Source organism: Osmia bicornis, chromosome 3 (genome assembly GCF_907164935.1).
Source record: "Osmia bicornis bicornis chromosome 3, iOsmBic2.1, whole genome shotgun sequence".
Classification (NCBI taxonomy): Eukaryota; Metazoa; Arthropoda; class Insecta; order Hymenoptera; family Megachilidae; genus Osmia; species Osmia bicornis.
The window spans coordinates 3,965,769-3,988,745 of record NC_060218.1 but is presented as its reverse complement, the minus strand read 5'-3'; the positions used below and the strand labels follow the sequence as shown (position 1 = coordinate 3,988,745).

The 22,977-nt window shown below is 38.5% G+C and overlaps 1 protein-coding gene across 6 annotated transcripts; it reads right to left on the bottom strand.

The window, feature by feature from the left end:
• Positions 1-707: 707 nt before the first annotated feature.
• Positions 708-22,977, bottom strand: LOC114871613 (RNA-binding protein fusilli). Of its 6 annotated transcripts, XR_003788608.2 has the most exons (13): positions 22,051-22,680; positions 17,353-17,547; positions 16,846-17,074; positions 14,010-14,099; positions 12,133-12,187; positions 11,938-12,048; positions 11,223-11,493; positions 10,920-11,135; positions 10,597-10,824; positions 10,310-10,511; positions 3,763-3,886; positions 2,939-3,141; positions 2,749-2,842 (listed from the first exon to the last, which is right to left on the bottom strand). XR_003788608.2 is itself a non-coding variant. In XM_029177751.2 (12 exons), exons 1-12 carry the CDS (start codon positions 22,192-22,194, stop codon positions 2,663-2,665), a joined length of 2,124 nt encoding a protein of 707 aa, XP_029033584.2. In that variant the 5' UTR covers positions 22,195-22,650; the 3' UTR covers positions 708-2,662. The 6 variants fall into 6 exon arrangements, 5 of the variants coding, with proteins under 5 accessions (XP_029033584.2, XP_029033599.1, XP_029033591.2 ...); XM_029177751.2 differs by lacking the exon at positions 3,763-3,886 and having other exon boundaries at positions 708-2,842; positions 22,051-22,650; XM_029177766.2 differs by lacking the exons at positions 3,763-3,886; positions 22,051-22,680 and having other exon boundaries at positions 708-2,842; positions 16,846-17,125; positions 17,353-17,414.

The window sequence follows — 22,977 nt, the reverse complement described above, 5'->3', positions numbered from 1 at the left end:
AAACAATATCGAATATATTAATATTAATATCGTTAATAACATTATTAAATATCGGGATCAGATTACTATTCGTCGTAGCCGTTTTCTTAAACCGCAGATACGATCAATAGATAGACTTTCATTTTTTTATTATTTTCTTTTTTAAATAAAGCTCTCTATGTGTTCGCAACACGTGGCATCACGTACAGACGAAAAAAACAACTTTGTTTTATTTCGTGTACTTCAGATGCGAACATGTTTCCATTTAAATATGTTGAATCTTATAATAAAATAGGCATACAAATGTATATACAATTTTCTATTAGACTAACATTATAGGAGTCGCGTCGAGATCAAATCGGACGCTTCCGCTAACTGCGGAATAGTTCGATTTAATTTCCAAGGATTGTCTATATATTTTTGCATCTATTTAATAAAAAAAAATTTTGCGTTTTTTTAGTAAAATTCGTTCTCCAGAGCAGAACATGTTTCATTAGGAACTATCCTCTTAGGACGTGTGTCAAGATCTAAAGTTCTTGACAATTGTTACTATGTTCTTTATTCTAAAAAAGGAACTATAGGAAAATATTAATCGAAAGTAATTTTGTCACCTGGTATTCCACAGTACAGGAAGCATGTCCTTTTCGATCCCTATTGCACACGTCACAACAAGAAAAAACAATGGGGATAAATTATTGCACCAGTTTCGTGCAAAACAGTACGCACGGTAACGAGAAACAAGATCAGTTTATTCGCGGTGCTCGTTAACCTGGTAGTACTATTACGCGTACATTTATTTCTTTAATGCACTTAATTGTAAACTCTCGTCTATACACGAGCCGATAAAATTTTTAACTCGTAGCACTCGTATATTTTATTAATCACTTCGACAATTCTTAATTGCACTTCTCATTGCGACAGGAATCGCTGAACAAAATACAACAAATCACGTGTCACTGACAGTATTAGTTTTGGCGCGTACGTTCAAATAGACAACTTCAGGTACGTTTGAATCGAGAGTTTCGATAACTCATCTTTAAAGATATTTCTCTCAATATAATCTTTCGTTCTTTCTTAATTTTATGCCTTATATACGCACAATAGCATTCATTTAATTAAAAATCAAATGATGTCACGTAATTTGGATATTATGAAATCGAAACGTACATTGTCAAATACAACTATACGTCGATTATCGATTATTCGAGTTCATTTGAATATTTAATCGTAATATTTGTAAATATACTTATGTAATTTGTCTACACGTGTAATATGTCTGCATTACGATAAACACGTTTAAAATATAAGATAATTTGTAAAGTATCTTTCTATCGAATGCATTTAATTCTAAAGTCACCCTGACTTTTCAAACGCTACTCTTTTACATCTAAAATTGCACCTTTGTACACGAGCGCCATTAAAGGAACAGGAACATAAAAATGAATATTCCCAAAAGCATTGAAGAATGATATCTTCAATTTGACTTTGATCAAAAGTGCACGGAATGAACTGCGATTAGGTAATGTATCGAAGATACCTAAAATTGAAATAGAAAATTGATTCGAAGTATATCATTAGGTGACACGATTTGATGATGAAAAACTATAAACGCATTACTATGCGATTCCTAGCTTCCTACAGCGATTCAAGCAAACCGATGGTACGAAAGCTAACATCAGACGTCACTTTGGAGTCGAATAACTTATTTAATATTAATAATAGTAATAATAATAATATTAATAATAATTGAAATCTATAGCAAATCAACGAGTAACAACGTACCTCGTTCGAACAACGATGAGCGATAAAGTTATACATTAAATTTTTATATTAAAACTTTAAATTAAATTAATTAAAATTTTTAAAATAGACATGCTATTACGCGTTCATCTTTTTTTTTTTCTTTTTTCTCAACAATTACAACTATTTTTACTTTGTGTTGAGCAAAGTGGTCAACACAATCGAGCGCAAGAACACAGCTTGGTACTCGGAACAAGATATTCAAGAAGTTTGTACAAATTACGTCGTTAACACATTTAAAATCGTTTGTGCTGTGATCACCAAATTAGCTGGCCTAATCACAAACGATCAACATCATTTATTTCGAGACCTTCATGTTATCAGAACAGCCAGATAATCCAATTCTCTGGTCAATTGCACATGGAATATCTAGTAACGTTTCAAAATATCAACTACCTAAGACTGTGCCTATATTATATAACAAAACGACAATGATATACAATGTAGACACAGTTTTTTAGAGCGACGACAATAGATACGTAACAAAGGAATTGCAAAATCGAGGCCCAAGAATAAAGGGTTTATTTAATTCCAGAGAAACTGAAAAAAACAGCGAGAAGGAAACGACGTCAGTGTGCTATGCTACGACGACTTGCATCTGTCTCTAGACTAGAAAGAAACGTGCCACTCGGTGGCGCGTTAGATTTGCGGTAAGGGAGCTTCCGTCGAGGATCAGAAAGATAAATCCTGTCGCAGGATTTGAATACCTCTCGAGACTTGGTTCCTCAAGGATGAGGATGAAGATTTCTACGCACATTCAAGAACACGGTACTCTTTTGCGAGTAGCAGAAAAGACGTAACATTCAATTTCTGTCGTGCGAGGCTAAGGATTTGCCAAAAAAAAATCAACGCGGCAAGCGTTCAAAGCGGATCGAGTCGAGGATCACACCATGAAAACTTCGACGAAAGGATTGCACTCTGCCTGTGGAGGTGCAGGAAGAGGTACACGCTTCTCCATCTCCATTCTTGGGAGGAATGCTTCGATGCGTTGATCTGCCGTTGGTGTGGTCGTCGCAGGTACCGTTGTCCCTGGTGCTAATTGCAAGCATTCGGCTGGAGTTAACTGAAAACCAGATTATATGAAAATTATGTTAACACTAACGTAACATTAACTCCACAGGGTCCAAAGAGCTAAAGATTCATAACGATTGGAACTTACCAATGCCGCTTGCTGAGGAATCGCCGCGATACCACCAACGTTCGCCGGATTATAATAATTAGTGGGGCTGACTGGTGGCGAGGGATAAGGCCAATAAAAAATTGGAGGTGGATAAGGTGCCGCAAACTGTGGTGGTCCACGTGGTAGCATCGCAGCAGCAGGTGGAAATATAGCGACCGGTGGTGGTGGCAACATCGTGCCTCCTAGATGGAAGAACAAGAAGGAAGACAATCAACGTTCGATCAAATTAATTCAATAGCATTCTACTAAAATCTGTAAGTTACTCCTTTACCATAAAAAAAAAAGAAATTTTAAGACAGACTACGGAAGAGAACAAAATGTAAAAAAAAAAAGGAAAACATTACGGTTTCTTAATAAGAGCCTGAGGTATTACGTATGATACTCTCATCGCGACAACTTGCTTGAATCGATAATTTCCTGATTGAAAAAAAGAATAAAAAAAATTCTAATAACACCCAGAGATTCTATGTATGTACAAACGTAAGAAGAGTGCCCAACTATGTAACCACACCACGTATCGTGGTCAATGACATCGTGCAGAAGAATACTCGAACGCATTCTCGTCTCCTTTGTTAATAATTTTGAATCGTATAATTCTTGTATGCGTACTCCCGTTACCTGCACGATTTCACGATTAATATGACGATTTTCCACGGTCCATGCGAAACACGTTAATTTTTTTTTTTTTTTTTGGTTTATTAAATGAAAGGTCTTCCTCTGATTATTTTATTATTTTTCAAACACTCGCTCGGACCATGTAAAAGCACGCCATCCAAAGGAATAATGATTTGGACTTGGCCTACCTGGAAGCACAGAAGTTAGTATTTGTAGATCCCGCTACCAAACAGCAATCGACACTGCACCATTGTAACACGATATATACGTATGTTTTATATATATGTAGCACCAACTTGCGATTTCGCCCCTCTGCCAAATCACCAAAAATTCACTCAGACTCTCCCTTTCTCACTCTCTCTCTTTTTCTCTTCTTGCTTCCCTCTCTCAAATCTTCTCTCTTTCTCTCTATCTCCCTTTTACTCTCCCATCTCCCTTTTTTTCAATGAATTAAAAGCCTTTCACCGTGCGAGCCTCGTATGAAACAAAGGATCAAGGTTATCGCATCTTTTATCATATTCCATGTAACATATAAAAATTGTTAAATAACAATGAGAATTAGCGACACATATTGCAAAGCTTGTTACTGTATCGCTAATTTTTTGCACCGTATTCGCTTTGCTACGAGGATTCGCATCGAATCGAGGCGTTTGCAAAAATTATAAAGGATCACGAGGTTTCTCTTTGGATTTTTCAGAGGAATTAAGGAACAGGAACTGATCACGTTCAATTAAATGTTTCATATTTGTCACATTGTTTTTAAATTAAACCAATGTTAGACATTATGTTAATGCTGACACAAAAATTATTATGCTTTTCAGGGATCGTGATCGTCCCTTGGAATGGAACCAAAGGGTAAAGGGATGGATTGACCCAACGATTGGAGAGGATGATACACAAAATATAAGGCAAAGAGAGCGGGAGAGATAGCGATATAGCAACAAAGAGAGAGAGAGAGAGAAAGAGAGATTAAAAGGATAAAAGAGAGAACCTGTGTGAGCCAGAGGAAATAGAGAGAAGGAGGCAAGAGTTACGACACATAAATCTCCAACTTGATCTGTAGACACCAAAGATACCTGCGAGCCCAGTGAAAAAAAATGTATAGAACGTAACAAGGTGATGGTGATCATAATTTTCACAGACATACATGAAAACTAAAAATCTCGTGATACTACTTTGAATCATTTGAATATCCGTACGTAGACTTACCAGCGTGTCACGGTAAAAAATTAGAACTGTAATTGATAAAATATGAATGCCCGCGAAAATTACCACCACCAGGCGAGGTAATATAATCAGGGTAAGAGTCCACCAACCCGGCAAGCAAAAAGATATGTATGTCCACAAGGCACATTTATTAAACATGATCGATTCACCATCGATATATAATCGTCGATATACAGAAAAAAAGTGTGTATACAAGGGGTAAAAAAAGATCGGTATATATACTTCTATGTGTATGTGTGTATTGGGTCAGTGTGTGTGTGCGTGAATGTCCTACATCCCAGTATAGGTGAAACGCAATCGGAAAAACACGTTTTCTCGTAACTCGAGTGGAGGGAGGGATAAAGAAACAGAAAAAAAAAGAAAAATAAAAGTGAGAGAAGTTGTCGCAATCGGTAATTGAACATAATCCCATTACATCGCGAGCAAGTATGCACGAAAACGTGCCTGATGATTAACTTTCGCCAGGACAATCACGATTAGCCGTAAACTCGTTATGCGTATCGTTTCTCGATCATTTTTAGAGACTTCTGAAATTGCGTTCCGAGTCTTTACCTGACATTCAGATGATGATTAATTAAGATGTAATTTGCAAAAGAGGGACGACACATTGTCAGTCACCAGGTTAGCGGATCACAAGATACCAGACAACACATTCAACGGATGAGAGGGATAATTTTGATAATGGTGACGAGCACTGGAGAGTTAGTACGATACAGTCTAAGTAAATGCTACATTTCTCACTCGTTCTCTCCCTGCTCCTTTCACTCTCTCTCACTCACTCTCTCCCTTGCCCTTCCACCTGTACAGTCACGGGCAATTAAAGGTTTTCTTAGTTAAAGAGAAATGTAGAAGATAGCCTTTCAAGTATACTAGAGGTGGATAGCGCTAGTATACTCGTACTATTTAATCTACCGGTGTAACTTATTGTTAGACTTTAGTACCCTACCAACCATTTACCCCTTCTGCCATAAAAAATAAAATCGGATCAGACAAATGATAGGAAACAATTTTCTACATTTTCTCTTCAGCAAATGAAGATCATTGCGCGTAACTGTACCATGTGGAGGATAAGTGTATAATACGGCTCGTGTGAGTGCCCAGCGAAAGCTAATGGCAGGTAATACACAAAATTCGGACGACATTATGCATCAATAGTATCAAGCGGCTCTACGATGAAGAAATGAAATTAATTTGCGACATACTTAACCCCTTCGACCCGACACTGAAAATGTAATGAATGTAATCAACGAAACTACAGCTTCAAATTCTAATCATTTTCGAAGCTACGATTGTGACTCGGGTCAGAGGGTTAATAGCGAAGCTAGAATGATTTATTGCCGCTATTGGGAGCAGTATCACTGTGTTACACATCAGCAGACCAAAATAGACTCGTTCTTAGTCACTTGGTCTATTGATGCATAACGTTATCCAATGCACGTGTATCTCGTTCGTACGAGAATGCGCATCTTACGTACACCATACAGGCCGCAGTTATTGATAGTCATAATAGTATATCGAATAGAGGAACCTGTGCGGGAGTCGAGAGTGTCGGGACATTTGCGTTTAACCCTTCCGGTGCGAGGATCAGCTGAAAATCTGACTGTGAATATAAAATTAAAAACCTATATTCTAGAGCTGCGAAAACTTATGAAAATTATTATTCTATTGGAATATGGTCGTATATGTGAGCGTTCAGAGGCCATCATCGTGCTGGAAGAGTTAATATACTCGAGCAAAGTTTCATACTGATCAAAAACTGTACGGAACGAACGAAGGAAATTGAGACATGTAAAGCTTCCCGACATTCTCGACCGATACATTTGTTTATTCACGTTATAAAACACACCAAAATGCGGCCCCATAGGGAGGATGCGAAATGGATATATGGCTCCATTTCGCATCGTCCCGGCGAAATCTAGTCTCTAGGATGTCTATTAATGCTATGTGAAGCCGAATCAGGAAGCGTAATCCCGATGTAAATAATATCGGCAGGCAATAATACCCGATTCTCGAGTTACATCTGTAAGATTGAAATACAAAATGTGCACGGCTCAAATACTGAAGGTTCGTCATTATATTTATCTAAATTTTCTTTTGAAATAAGAATTTGCTTCGTATAGAGTGCCGTGCATATTTTACATTGCAATTGTAACGATCAAAACAGGACTAGGTGTATACCAAGGTACTACTACACGATTCTATGTAACACGCTACCGTATCCTGTCGAAAACAGAGAGAGGCTTTGTGCGAGAATATTATAGGATTACGCGTCATAGTACGAGAAAATTGTTACAAGAAATGTACACTTATCCGTTGAATTAATTAATGTAATCAACGGGCAGGTGTACATCTATTGGCAGTTTAGGGAATGTAAAACGATTGAGGAGAAAAGAAGGAAATAACGACTGGAAGATTAAAAAAAAGAAGATCGACTAACGTATATAATGAACGTCTAGTTACGTACTAAAGGGAAAGAAAAAAAAACGCGTTTATGTAATCTTCTCGTCTCGCGAACGAAGGTAACGGAGAAAAGATATTACAGGTACTTGTATGCACGTCCCTCCACAAAACCACGACATGCAAACCAGTCATTTCTATGCCCGTGGACTTTAATACGATTAATTGTGCGTTTCGTGCCGTTTCACCGTGGTCGAACAATTCCTTTCGTTATCACGTTACTTGTACACGTATCACATACAGAGTGTTTCCGGTCTAGTGGTATAACCAGCCCGGAAGATGAATTTACATGAAAAAGTTCGAAATTTTTAAATTTTAAAAAAGACCGCCCAATAGCACCCTCCGATGTTAATAAAGGGAACTATAAATTAATGTATTTTTTGCGCTCCCTATCGGCGATACCGAAAAGCTCATTTTTAGCACCAAACAGCAGATGGCGCCACGTGTTTCCCCAAATTATGGCGGGATTTTTAAAAGAATGTCACTCTTTCATGTAGATTTATCCGCAGTCCGGTTATGCTACTGGATCACAAACACCTTGTATATTATACTATCTGAGTGTGTATACATAAATATAAGAAAAAAGGAAAAACGTGGCAAGAAAAAGTCATGTCGTAATCAACGACAACACACGTCGGGTTAAAACACCGAGATCGAGCGTACAGAAAAAACCAACACACAAAAAATAGAGAAAAGTGGAAAGGACGAAAGGCTAAAGCGAACCTCGCGATTACATGGACATTTGTATGTTAACAAGCTCTTGTTTTTTATAGCCATGACAGTAAGAAAACTAAAGGGATCATCGTTCGACGGCGAAACGTATACAACGATGTTGTTTCCAAAGTACACTCAATATCGGCCACTCGGCACGTCTCTTCTGCAGCAGTTCTCGTTTTTCCACCAACTACACGTTATCACAAATATTATTAAGGCCGTGGAAGAGCGTCGAGAATTGTGAACACCGCCGACACCAAGTTAAACAACATCACAAGCTACCTAAGGCTTGGCAAACGATACTGACACGAGAAAAAAATGGTAATTAATTAGCATTGGATGAATAAAAAATTCATAGCAAAAGCTACGGGCAATCTTTACTTCTTTCTTATGCCTTGTATCGTTTACCAAACCCTCGTAACGTCAACGCAACTATCCATTTAATGGAACGGTACTTGCACTACTGAAGAACGTTCAGGTAAAAACAGTCTCGGATCGGTTATCCTGTATGAAGTTCGAGTACCATTCTCTGTGATTAATTAACGCGACACAGATACGCGTGTTAATAACGCCTCTTGGGTAATGTGATGAGGGCTAGAAATGGATTTGTCGATTTTCGTCGTGGCAATTCGTCCATCACGTTGGACTACCCATCGGCTCAGGAAGCTCGCGCGCATTGCAGTTGCATACCAAATATGATAATATATTTGGCTTGAAACTGCAGTGTAAGTGCAGGCTCGTTTTGTAATTTTAATTTTCTTATCGTTTAGACGTGCGTAAAGTAGATGCCGCGTAAGGAAGGAATTACTCGTCGAAAAAAAGAATAGATTTTAAAAAGAAAATTCATAACAGTGGATGGAATGTCCATTTACTTACACGCTAATAAAAATATTTTTAGCAAAATATATATAAATCATTCTTATGTATAAATTTAATTACGTCTATATTTAGATATCTGTATATATATATATATAAATTTATATGTATATATTTACATACGCATATAAATCACGAATTTCTAAAAAAAAAAAGAAAAAAAAAATAAAGTCCTTAGTCGCGTTTACGTTTAAGGCACTTTGCTGCGCCTCTTGTGTGATTATGCGAGAAGAATTACTCTTATACGCCACACAAGGGCCTTTATAACAAAAAAAAATATATATATAGATACGATCACGTACCGTGATATATGTATTCTCTAAAAAGTACCGTGACCGTCGAAAACACTTGCATGTTACGTAAAAAAGTAACATATATTATAGAAACACGCTAAGTACTGTTGCTCAATGTAAGTATCAAGATGGAAAATAACTCTGAAACGATTACGTGTACATTCAAGGAAGGGTTCAAGGGCAAAAGGCAAAACGGTGATGGTATTGATGTAGCGATATAAAGAAGTTTGCTCGGAATATCATATGGAATGTGTCGTTTAAAACTATAATAAACATAAAAGCATGTACTCTCTACACTCGTAGAAAAATAAATGGTCTGTTGTAATAACACAACATAAGAAATAAATGTCTTAAAAATCACAACCTCTCGTTGCAAGGATCATGAATAGAGATACGATGGAACGAACTACGGACACTGGACTTTTCTTGTTTAGTCGGCTGAGAAATTCAGCTGACACAGAGAACGTACAAAGTCTCATCTGGTTCGTTTCAACTGCTGTAAGTAGCAGTGATTCGATCTATCAAATTTGTGGATAAAATTGAGCAGGGTAAGGCAAACCTGGTGCGGCGGTCGGAGGTTGCGCGTGGAACGCGGTAGCCGGTGTGTGCCACGTGGCGCGTTTCGCGACAGTACTCTGTGTATCGGGTGGGAAAGCACTTTCCCAAGTTCTCTTTAATCCCATAATAGCAGCCGGATTGATAGGTGCAGCCTGAACAATAGGAGTCAACAGACCGTGAGGCGTTGGTGCGCGTAAAATGGGAATGCGTGAGGGAACATTGAAAAGTAAGAAAGGCGCCGGCGCGGGTTGCTGAGCGTGAAGCGCAGCAGCAGCCGCTGCGGCTGCAGCTGCCGATGGTGGTGCCATGGCATAGGCAGGAAGTTGATGTTGATGATTGTGTCCGGGAAGAGCTAGCGTCTTAGTTGTGGCTGAGGAAGTTGGGGAAGCGGGAGTGGTGGACGTAGGTGGTGGATTCGAGGCTAACGCCATTAGCCAAAAGTCTTGGTTTCGCATTGCCTGCGCTTGAGCCTGCACCTGTGCTTGAGCTTGAGCCTGTACTAACGCGTGAATGTCCCAGAGGGGTGGCTGCGCCGTCGGCACCGGTACCGGTACCGGTGTCGGCGGAGGCGGATGTGTCAATGTTGCGGGATTTTGTGTGGTCAACGTACCGGGTGATAGCAGAGCCTTGGTTGACGGTGGAGTTACTGCACCTGTCAATACCAGATTCATATCGTCCCCGCTGCATTGGAACACTTCGATGTATCGCTGCTTCTTTCCGTATATCATGTACCGATGATGTCTTTGCGAAGCACACGCGTACGCTGAACTTTCACTGTCCATTTGAATGAACGCCTCGCCAGAAGGTTGACCCTGAACAGATAAAGATGAACGTACATTAGTTACCTATTCACAAAAACACAAGGCAATGTAACATAATAGGCGGAGGTATACGTACTTGAGCATTGTAAACCATATGAACACCTTGGTAGACGATATTCTTAGAATGTTCGCCCATGAACTCGAGAATGTGCTCTACGAGAGCTTCGTAAGGCAGACCGCGTAATCTAACGCAATCTTTACGCGTACCGGAAGTGATAATGTGTTGTGGAAGTATAGGAGGAAGCTGCGGAATGGGTGGCGTCGGAAGTACCACCTGTTTTGGGTCAATCGCCCTATTCAAAACCTACGAGTCAGAAAAATCAATACGTACGTTAGCAATGTCTATTTTTACATCTTCCATTCTACTTTTATACCCGCATTATTTGTATGCGCACACACCTGTTGCACCTCGGCGATCGTACTTCGAAAAAGTTCAATGTATCGACTACCAATGCAATCTCTGTGTTTGCTCAAGGCCTTCACAGCATCTTCTTCTTTTGCAAAAAGAACGAAAGCATCTCCGGTTGCTCTACCATCTGGTTTCTTTACAAATAAAACCCCATCTTCTCCGTCTAATACGTGACAAGGCTTTTGCCCTGTCAAAAAGAAGTCCAACTGAAAAAAGTAATGCAAGAGTAAAATGAAGAATAACGGTGGAACGTACAAAAAAGGATTATTTTTTGCTGCTGTTTTAATACATACCACTTGTTTGGCTACACAGTCATATGGCAAGCCTCTCATTCTTACAATAACTTGAGCTCCTCTTGACAAAAATGCATGAGCTTCTCCGCTTGTTCCCCCAGCAACACCTACAAAATCTTCTCCAGATGCTTTGTAAACTTCTATGTACCTCCCTCCCATATGATGTTTGTGTCTTTTCAGTGCCATGTCTCTGTGTTCTTTATTAACAAATCGTACTAATGCTTCGCCGTTACGTCTTCCCATAGGACTTAAACACAGAGCTACACCACCCCTACAAAAACATTAAAAGGTTCCACTAAAATTATGTTATAATCAAAATCAGTGCAATTTCCAGTTTTTAGATTATTGCATATGAATACAATATTACACAGTAATGATCGTGAAAATCATTGGTAACTTTGTATCATACATAAGATTCATGACCCCAGATAGTCCTTATCGTTGCATAAGACAAACATAAACAACCAAGAAAATATTTAAAAATATTGTTTACTATCTCGCGCAAAATAAACACTATTATTATATTACATTTGTATAATGATCCAATATAATTGGGCGATGATATTAGCAGCATAAGTTTATTTATGTATTAAATATGAGTCTTTACCTTTTTTACACGAATCCAAGTGGCTTGTGCACAAATACCGTAACAGTTATTACAACTTATTTTATACAATCTTAGCCTTACCCCCTAGTACACGCAAGTTTCACTTACTTGGCAACATTTAGGCCCCGAAAAAATTTTGCTATGTCCTGATCAGAAGATTGCCAAGGAAGACCTCGTGCTCTTACTACACAGCCATTATCAACCTCTTCATCTTTTGAGCTAGGAACAAACAAAATCAACATAATGAATTTCACACATATTACTTTATAATCCTATAGCAAACAAATAATAGTCATAACTTACCATATACCAGGTTCTAAAATAATATTAACTACTTCAGGATTTTGGAAGATGTGCCCTGCAATCAAAATATCATCAATGATAAACAGAAATGTATTTAATATAAGAAAATAATACTTTTAACGGTACAAAAAGGTATAAGATCATGATTAACCTCAGGGGTCGATGTCGCCCATGCTTGATTGCGACCATGATTCATTTCGATCCGAAAACCGATTACAGGACAATCACACGAAGATCGTTGTACCAACAATACGTTTTGAAACGAATAAAATATGTTAACTAATTTATTAGATTCATCAGTAAAATTAATTTCGTTTCGTCTTAAATTACCAAACCGTAATTTTCTCTTTCTTTCTCATTATTTATACGTACCCGTTATTACAAAAATTTTGAAATCAGTTTTCCCGCGCAAAATATGATCACATAGTTCCGAGGTCTCTATCGCTAACGCGTTTCCTTTGTAATAATACACCGACCAGTTTGTCTCCGATTTCTCGTGCTGGTGCAAAATGTTCAACTTTCAATTTGCCTACTCAGTGCAACGTGTCAGCACACCTTTCAAAGAATTTTCATGCCTCGCGAACCGAAACTTCCTTCTTTCATCGTTATTTCTACTCCTCTCGATACGTTCCAATGATAATGCTTTGATGTTAACGAACGAAAGCGACAAATTTACAAAATCAATAAGATGTGACTAAAATAAAAGAAATGCTGTTGATAAACGAGCGTACGTGCCTTCGAAAAGGCAACAACAGTTTATTGCTTGTTAAAAGGCGCGCACGCATCTGACAGTAGCACACAACGTATACATTTATTCGAATTGAGCACCACTGTGATAAGAAGTATTATGGCCGTCACTGCTTATAGCATTACATAGCTTGACCCGTACTCATAAACCATGAACAACACACACACAAAGGAACGGACCTGAGACCTACGCTGTTCTGTCTTCCTTTTCGTTACTATCCTCTCGTTCTCCCTTTTTGTCCCCTTTGCAATTGCTAACCTTTCTTCGTTTGTGTGTAACACGAGCAGGGTTAGGTAGAATTTGGAACTGAACGATTTTGAACGGGTCGATGGAAATGTGGAAACGTTTCATTCTTTTACATTCGTATTCGAATGTAAATTATTTACGTAAATTATTTACAATGTAAAAATTCGGTACGTAATTCTAACGGTAGTCGCAATTGCTTTAAAGCAATAATAAATCGTGAAATTATTCAGAACGTAAATGAGAGACTAATAGAATTTCATATTTGTAGTCAAAGCGATTACCACGCTGTTGCATATAATTGAAAATTCGAACATGTTTCAAATAGCATTACAAGCATCCAATGAAAAATAACTAAGTTTTCCTTGAAGAACGAAGAAGCGTTAAACATTTCTTTCTTTTTTAAGGTGGCATAACATTACGTAGAAAGAACTCTTCCTTCACTGAAAAATGTCGCCTTGAAAGATTCGCGACCTTGTTCGTTACGGATGGAAAAAAGAAAGACACGTACCCGTTCAAACGAAACTAAAAGACAGGATTGGATTCATTTTGTAAGCGTATCTTTTTGTATACTCTTTACTTTCCAAGTGTAATCGGAAATCGAATCGATCACGATTAGAGTTAGAACTGTGTTTAAACTGAGTGTCGAACGTAACGTCACGTATGTACACGTTCATTGATTGTGTATAATCCAAAAGAGAGATAGTATATCGTACGTGGACCTTAATCTTCGAGCCATTATTACAGACTACTTTTTGCTCGTACTTACACGACACTTGCTCGGTAATTAAAAAAAACGAAAGAACAGTCGCAATCATTTTCGTCGATACTTTTTGACATTTCACCCGCACGAAAAATTCGTCAAGACACGCCATTTTGTACTTACCATCTTTAATCATTCTCTGTATCACACAGATCATATCCTGTATCTCTTTTACATGATATTCGTTCTCGGTGTCCGGTGGCAAACCGAAATCTAATTTAAGTTCGATTAAGGATAAATTTTGATTTAAAATTGATAATCGTGATCATGCGAAATATAGATTTCGATAATCGACGATTTTACGTAAGAGCGTGAAATGTATCGAAGCATTATCGAATCTACTATCGATACGACAATTATACTGTTGGATGTCAAGGACGGTCTCAGGGCATTTGTGTCTTTTTTTGCATAATTACTTTGCTAATTACTTTTATAATTAATTTTTTCCTTGACACCCCTTTTTACATTCGACAGTATAGTTTGCTTTTAAATGATTTAGATTAGATAATAGGTTGATCGTGGAGGTAGAAATTTATCAGGAAAACGATTAAAGCTACTCGTAGTCATGAATAAAGGATGAATAGTTAAAAATATGTCGAGAAACCTAACGAACTTGTTACGCGCATAATTATCGTCAGCCTGTTACCAATATCTCCACCAGAATGACCTTTAAACCGTGTTCCGCGCATGATAAGACTGCGTTGGCCACTTGGTGGGACTTTCTTAAGTCACACGATATTGATATTGACTGTCGTGTATTTCGATTTCATCTGTTTTCCTTCGATTCCTTTCCTTTATATTCCGTGTGCTCGTAAAAGTCGAGAAGAATGGCTACAGGTGTGTTGAGCATGAAAAGACAAACACTGTACGTGGTAAAAATCTGTCTTTAAAAATATTACGATTCTTACAGGGTTAACTCCACCGACCCGACGTCTTCCATGGCAAATAGAAATTTCGTTACATAAATAAATTATCATGACTCCCAAGATATTCATAATATTAGATTTTAGTTTCCCAATTATTATTTATTATATCTCGAAGCTTCGTACAATAAACTTCGAGGAAAATTGAACAAATCAAAGTTTATATAGCGTACGAAATATTTGTGTACGTATTATATCAATATCGGGTCGGAAGGGTTAAGATGATCTGAACTGTGTATTCGCGAGATACTTCCTGACGAATTCAATCAAATACATTTACTTTTTATTAGAAACATTTCACAGTCCAGATAATATGAAATTAAAATAGTCGATTGATCTTGACACGACACTGGCATCGATCGATATTTCTGTATATTGTGTATCTCGGCAGCCACAGGTGGTTTTGTTTCATTAACACTGCAGACCGCACAACCGGTGCAAAGTGGAACAATCGTGATATACATATCTCTACACGAGCTTAATATCGAGGCTGGATTAAATCGACGATAGGTAATCATATGCATTGTGAAAGAATCGTTTCCTCTTTTGGATGAAATCTCGTTTAACAGACACGAAATATCTACACCTTTTCATGCAAATGCAAAAGAACATGGAAAAAACTGAAACGATGTATACACAGTTGTAAAGCCGGTTCTTCTTCTTTTTGTCTTTAATACCAAGGCAAGAAAAATATATAATGAGATGTATTATACATATGAATGTATATTAACCCATTAATACTCGAAGTTGCATATATGCAATATTTTACTGTGTCTTTTATAGCCGCTTTCTTAATACTTAGGTACACGATGCGGAGTTTTAAAAACGAGTAACTCGCTGTATGCCGCAGAGTTCAAGCGTTGACTATTGAGCACGCGATATCGAGTGAGCGGCTGGAAACGTTAATTACCCATTTCCATGTACTTTTGTTTATAATAGATAGGATTATCTTGAAAATAATACATGTATTTTCAATTTATCGGAATTAATTGATTAAAGAGAAACAGAAAAGCAACATGATAAAAAATGATAAAAAAATTTTCTACCGCGGTTTTGATGATTGCAAGTATCGTTTCCTTGCAAACAAGAACCTTTTCACCGAATAAAAAACAATGTATAATGAAGTGAAATCAAACAGTTTTACAAGGAAATTCTTTTAACGCTCATGAATACCAAGAGGAAAACGTACCTTGTAATATGTTTCAAAAAATGATGAGTTAGAAATAGCTTCCGTTGTATTCGTGGAACGAAGGAACAAATATAAATGAACACTGTCACAGTCTGAATTAAAGGGAAAACAACACGGATAAAAGGCAACTAATTTGTCGTGTCGAGATATATTGGCAGACCACAAGAGCGTTAATTCCTCGATAGGCACTCTCTGCACTCGCTTGCAGACTGACTTTGCACCAGCAGCTAGTTCGTCGTCAGGTTCGTCGAATATGTTGGATTCGACTTCTGTCGCGCCGCCTAACGGCCGCACGCCTTGGAATTCTCTTCGTTTCGACCATAGTCGTCACGTCGCCCCTCAAGTCACTCGCACGGCGAAGCCAGGGCTTTGCTGACCCAACTTACAATTTCAAGTTTAATTTTAACTTCTCCAATTTTCAAAATTTTCTACTATCTCTTCACGCCATATTTTTCCAACAAAGTTTCGTTTCGTAACACGCTTCAAAAGTCCAGGTCACGATTGACCCGGCTCCGCCATTCCGAGTTAAATCATTCGAAAATTAAACTTGTTAACTAGAGCTAACGAAAGTTCGAATCGATAACCATATTTTTAACTTTCATCATCAAATACTATCCGCGTGACGACTGAACAAATATCTAAAATTATCCGTGCGATTTAGCAAAAACATCCATGAAATTTAAATAATGATATGCCTTTTCATTTCGTACCGGTTTTTTAAAGTTCGTAATACATTCGAGTCTTTTTGTAACTTAACTAAAAGGATTTAGCGATCGCGTTGACGAAAATGAACGCGACAAAAATGAAATGGTGATGATAATTTTGAACGTCTCTTGTAAAAGGATACATTCCAGCATCTCCTGTATTCCAAGCGTCGCGAGTTCTCCATGGGTGGAATAACAGGCAACAAATTCCTTACGTAGATCATGAAAGAGGGTGTAATGTTCAGGCAGGTCGATTTCTTTGTTGCACGCTTCTGGATGCAAGCATTGCCTCATAGGCGCCTGGCCGTCTACGACGAAACGTGGCGCGGTACCGGATGTCACGCACGACATGGATGACCACCATGCTTCGAACTTTCATTAAAAATGAAATTGTTTAAAACTCACTATCCTTTATATGTACATCTGCAAAACTTTTCTCCATTCAGTTGAGAGAATTATTTTTACAAAGGATTCGTTGGGAAATTTCTTCAGGGGTACTGTAAATTTGTCTCTAAAGAAGTTAAAAAGTTCAAAGTTTTGTATTCCTTATTGTTAGGAATGTAGACAGGAAAAGAATAGAATTATTTTTGGTTCACGTATTTTAACTACTTGAAAACTTTCGTGAAACCTCACAGTAAAACCGCAATTACCTGTTTGATAGCTTGCTCCAAAGAAATGCCGTGTTCTCGAACTGTTCTTTCGGTTAACGTCGGAGCATGCGCCAGCGCTGCTTCGCTGATGATTCCGCTACTTCCGGCAACCGCCGGATTGTCGCTACCGGTTCCAGGTGTGCAACTTTCGTCCATTACCATCGGTCGTACAATGTACTGCTGCGTTCCTACCACCTGTAATCATTAACACCGCTTATCACTTTTAATCATGATTTTTCCTAATCTAATTATATCACAACTCATCAATCTTTTAAAAACGTTGATTTTTTAGGCCGGAGAAACACAATTTAAATATTCCCGCATCACGCCTGCCCCTTTGAATATGCAATACGTTACGTATACTGCTGTGCCGAACTGGTTACATGCATGTAGGGGCGAGCAAATGAAAAGAGAGAGAATATAAAACACCGTGCTAATTGTGGTAAATGTTTGCGTGTAAAATATTGTTTTTATACGATTAGCAACTTTCTCTACAAATTTTAATTTATTACCTATTACAGTATCGTTAAAAAATAGAAAAGAAAATTAATTGTATATCATCTGCATTATTATTACATTGTAACGTAACGTATAATTGAAAGTTGTTGCAACAGTTCCAGCTAATCGTATACAGATATAGATAAAACTTTCAGCGTCTAAAAAAAAAAAGATAGAAATCGTTTATAAGCGACCCGATCGTTTCCGTCTTTGACCGATTATGTAAAACCTCGTTCTTCTACGTCCCGTAACGCCGTACAAGAATATCTAAATGAGTTTGAAAAATGACGTTACTGCGCATCTTCGTGATTATACCGCGAATCATTAATTATGACTAGGAATTTGGAGTAGATAATTGTTCGGTGGCATGCGAACGAGTCAAGGAAAACAAATGTAAATGCATTGTAAACAATCGGTTTGCGTTTCAAACTTTTACCTCGTTACGAATCCGGATAGAAAGTGACGACCAGGAAAAATTGAAAATTCTTATTTTTTTAATTGTACCAACGCAAGTGTTGGAAACGGATTTCTCAATTCGAAATCGAAAGGACAATGAAATAATCGTAAGAATCAGGTTTCTGACGAATGATTCTTTATACAGGGTGAACAACATTAAAAATTATTAAACTACAGTTAATATTGACTTTTTTTTTACTTAGAGACACTCAGTATAGTGACTATTAAAATGTATCGCAAATTGGCACGTGTCAAACCGCGTTTATTGGAATCCATGATACGTAAATAGGTGTTTCTGGATGTCACACGATAGTACATCGTTAATGTTGAAAACTGTGCAAGAAACTTAATAGGCAGGTTCTTTAACGCGGGGTTAACGGATCAAGGTAGTTCGGTACGATCGTGCCACCGGCTTGAATTATCTTAGCCGATAAAACTTCGTGACGTAACTCGCGACATAAACGAACCAGTATTATATATTACGTAAATGTTAATTATCACCTGGAAATCATTCGGCTCTACGTCATTATTTTTAGAATTGGAAAGCAGTATAATCCTGCTGATTCTAGAAACTTTTCTACGAAAACAGCAGTGTTTTAAATAAGCTGAAGTATAACACGGGACACCTTGTATTTTAAAATTCGTCTTGGAACTCTGTAAACGTTCATGGTTACCTGTCCGACGGATTAAAAGCCTGCTCACCTAAATTTTACCGTTCGAAGGTCGTGAAGGAAGGGTCTGGAGTAAATATTCCGCTTCCATAAGTGTCCTGCATACACGAACATCGCGCCGTATTGTGTATATGTTAGAAACGCAAAGATTTACCGGCGATTATACGCCATCTTGATAAATCATCATCATCATCTCTCGAAAACCGAGAAATTAACAGCGCGACGATAACGTTCTGAAATTAGAAACTGTCCTTGGGAACACAGCTGAACACGGATTCCAAGGTAACATCTTGATTTCTCTGAAATCTCGAAAGATATGGCCTTGAGATGACCTTCACCCTTATTTCTAACCTAATTTTCCTTTTCAAAGAATTTTATTTTCATATCTTTATGAGTAATAAAATAATTTGGACTTAGAAATTTCTTTCCTCATCGACATTATGCTTCCCTATAGATGCCAAGGATACTTCTGGAAGGTCGGCGACGCACGATACTTAGGTTTTGGACTTTGAAACTCCGAACCATCAATTCTTGTTTCGCCAAATTAGGGAAAGAGGTACTTGGAAATTTCTTCTCTATGCTAAATACCAAAAATTTTCAAGTCTTGAAACTTCATAGACTTACTGTGTATTTTAAAACGATGGAAACCGAAGGAACCGAGAAGTGTTTGCGAAGCAATGTAAATATCGGGGCGTTTGCAAAGCGAATCAACGCGATTCTGTCGAAGAAACGATTCGAGGAAGTTACGCCGAATGAAATTGACGAACAGTCGTTGCTCCTCAACTACGAAAGGATTTAATCGAAACGGCACGCGGAAATGTATGCAGCAAAAGGGTCATGCTTATAAATCAACGATCGCTCGTTAGAGAGTTCGACTTGGTCGATCAACTTTAAACGCCGGAAACGAATCACAATGGCTGAGTTGTTCAAGCATTCTCCAAACGAAGTCGTCGATCGAATTGTGCTCCGATTCGTCATGAAGATCAAATATATTTATCGCAGGAAGAATGAATCTAGCAAAAGCTTCAAACACTTATAACTGTAATTTTAACTTCAAATTCCCGTTGTACAGTTCTTGCAAGCACAGTCAAAAAACCCCGAGGATACTGTTTTTAACCGACAGTTCAGTTCTTTACAAATTACAGGTATTACACACCTCGACGTTTTTTATCTAAAACCACACGCTCGCCGTTTCGCGTCTGGAAACAGTTCTAGCGAGCGTAATCTTGCTTTCCAAGTCTCTAAAAGTCAACGTCCTCCCATTTCACACGTTGAATCCTTACGTACCCAACGCGAGTCATTACGAAGAGAATCCAAGTAAGATCAAATTCCTCGGCATGAGTTTGAAAACACTGATGATGATAAAGCCTTAGTGATATTAATGCCTTGCGTTGCAATACGTCAGCAATATCTAGGTAACGTATGAATTTTCATATCGGCCACCTACTTAACGAACTCAGAATAATTTTGTGAAATATTTGAAATTTTCAATTTTTTCAATTTATTTCACTATTTTAAGATTAATCCGTTAGAAATGTGCAATAAGAATTTTACATTTACATTTGGAATACGCCAACATTTAAGTAACGTTCACTGATAATAGATCATCGATCTTCTATCAGTTTATTTACATCGATGGAAATGAACCTTAAGATAGATGCGGCCTACGCGTCGAGGTCGAGTTTCGAAATCGAAACGATTAGACAATAATAGATAGGAACAAAATAACACGTATTTCCTTGAGAATACTGTAAAGCATAGAGTAGAGCTCAACTGGCGGCCATTGTCCTCGATCAAAGCTCGATCAGTGATAGCCAGGTATGTGACTCGAGGGGAAAAAGGAAACGACCCTGTTTACCTGGAACTCGGCCGCAAGGCGATTCACAACAAAGAATAAAGAAAACTAGGCGCACCTGTTGCCGCGCCGGATGCCCACCGGATTTCTCGAAAGCCAACCCGGAAAAATTTGGATCTTTCCAGATCGCTGCAAAAAGCACGAGCACTTCTTGAACGTGGTAGAAGCAAAAAATAAACATAAACGAGTCGAATTCTTCAGTCTTTTTCCTGGTTGCGTTACATCGAGAAAATTGTTGGATACTTTTCTTAAAAGAACAGACTTTCTATCTGAGAAAGTTTAAGAATAACGTTCTAATATTAAAATTATGATATGAAATAAATAATCAACATAATAAAAATTTAAAATATTATTATACATAAACAATAATATTTACAACTAATTTTAGTTATTAATATTAATATACACGCAAGCTGCTACGTCTGAAGTCCTTTACACTTTCTATTCGCGACTCGTAGCCGCAATTATGGCGAGGTAAGTTGAAGGAATAATGAATTCAAATGAAATTAAGATAGGCAAGGTACTAAAGTTATAAAAAAAGAATAATCAACGTTAATGTTGATAAAGGAACGCGTTGAAACAGGAAGCGTAGGTTCCCAGCATCGTAACATAGGAGAACTAATGAGAAAAGGAGTCCATGGCGCCAGATAATCTCGATGGCAAAGGTGGAACTGATGGACGACCTTTCGAGGGCGCGACGCTCCGCCCCCACCAGATAATTCGAGAAACAATGGCAACCGGGGACATGCAGAAACAGTGTCGTACGGTGGCAGTGCAACATGATTGCAATAAGATTGACAGTGGTTTAAAAAACTTTCACAAAAGTTCAATGAAATATTAATAGTTTCGCGCTTTCGTGTTTTAACTCGATTTAAACTTCGAGTTGACAATCGATCACTGTTATTGGTCCATGGCCGGTCGATCAAAATCGAACGAGAACTCTAACCAATAACAATGACTCGATGGAACAAGACCGACTCGTTCTGTCGTACACCTATTTTCTAATTAAACTTATAACATATGTGAATGATTTTCAACGTTATTTCATGTTATTCGACGACATCACGCTTCAAGGTAATGTCAGACATTTTTAAAAGAGTATCGGCACAAGGAAATCGTGTGGAGGAAATGGATGACACGAAACCGCGAATCGTTTAACATAATTTCACATTACTTGATTTTCGCTCAGTTGTTTATCAACAATTTCCGAAGACTTACCTTATTTTGCAGCACATCGATCAGCACGTAAACCAACAACGTGATCTCCTCTTCGTCAGATCCAAGAGCATTACCCTGAAGACCGGCTGTCGCCACGTAAAGGGCGACCAGGTGAGTAGGTCCCCTTGTTCCCGTAGTCTGCATCGTGCCAGGATTACCTTTCGTTTCTCTCGTCCGTTTCGTTCAATACACTACTCACTACTTCTGGGTCAACGTACACCTGAACCTATCAAAGTAGCACAACACGATGCACGTGAACGTGTCCTGGACAAGGCCAAATTCGGCCTCCTGATTGCTCACCTGAATCTCACGTCCGCACTACGTTCACACGTTCACAGACTGTTGTCGTTGAAACGCGACATGTTGCCTATCTATCGCGGTGATTGAGGTTAAGGATCGACCGTTGTTGATCCAGATCGCAAACCTATGATAGGTGTGTAAATGTATCCCTCGCGCCACGTTTCTGCGCAGGTATACAGTTCGCTGCGATAAACTTCGCAAACGGACAGCACCCGCGAATTATTTGTTTGCGCGGATCTGTCGACGGACCGCCGTCGTGAGTGGCAAGGTTTCGTGCAACACTGTCCAACCCCGACCGTTGCGCGCACACGTCGTCGTTGTTGCTTCACCTGGCGACTGCGCATCGAAACCCGTCGCTCGTTGGCTAGAGGGACCCTCTTCGTTCGTTCCCGTGATCGCGGCTTCTCGCACGGCGAACTCACGCGATGGGCGCGACGAAGACGCACGACTGCCGGTTGAAAATGCGGCGCGACAAAGACCGATATTGTCGCGTTAAAAAACGTGCAAACCCACGATAAACTGCACAGAACGATTTAAATTCGAGAAATTTTTTTAACTAGTTACACGATACTAAGCCGATCGACACGTCGTACAGTTCCTACGTCGAAAAACCCAACAGCCAGCCAG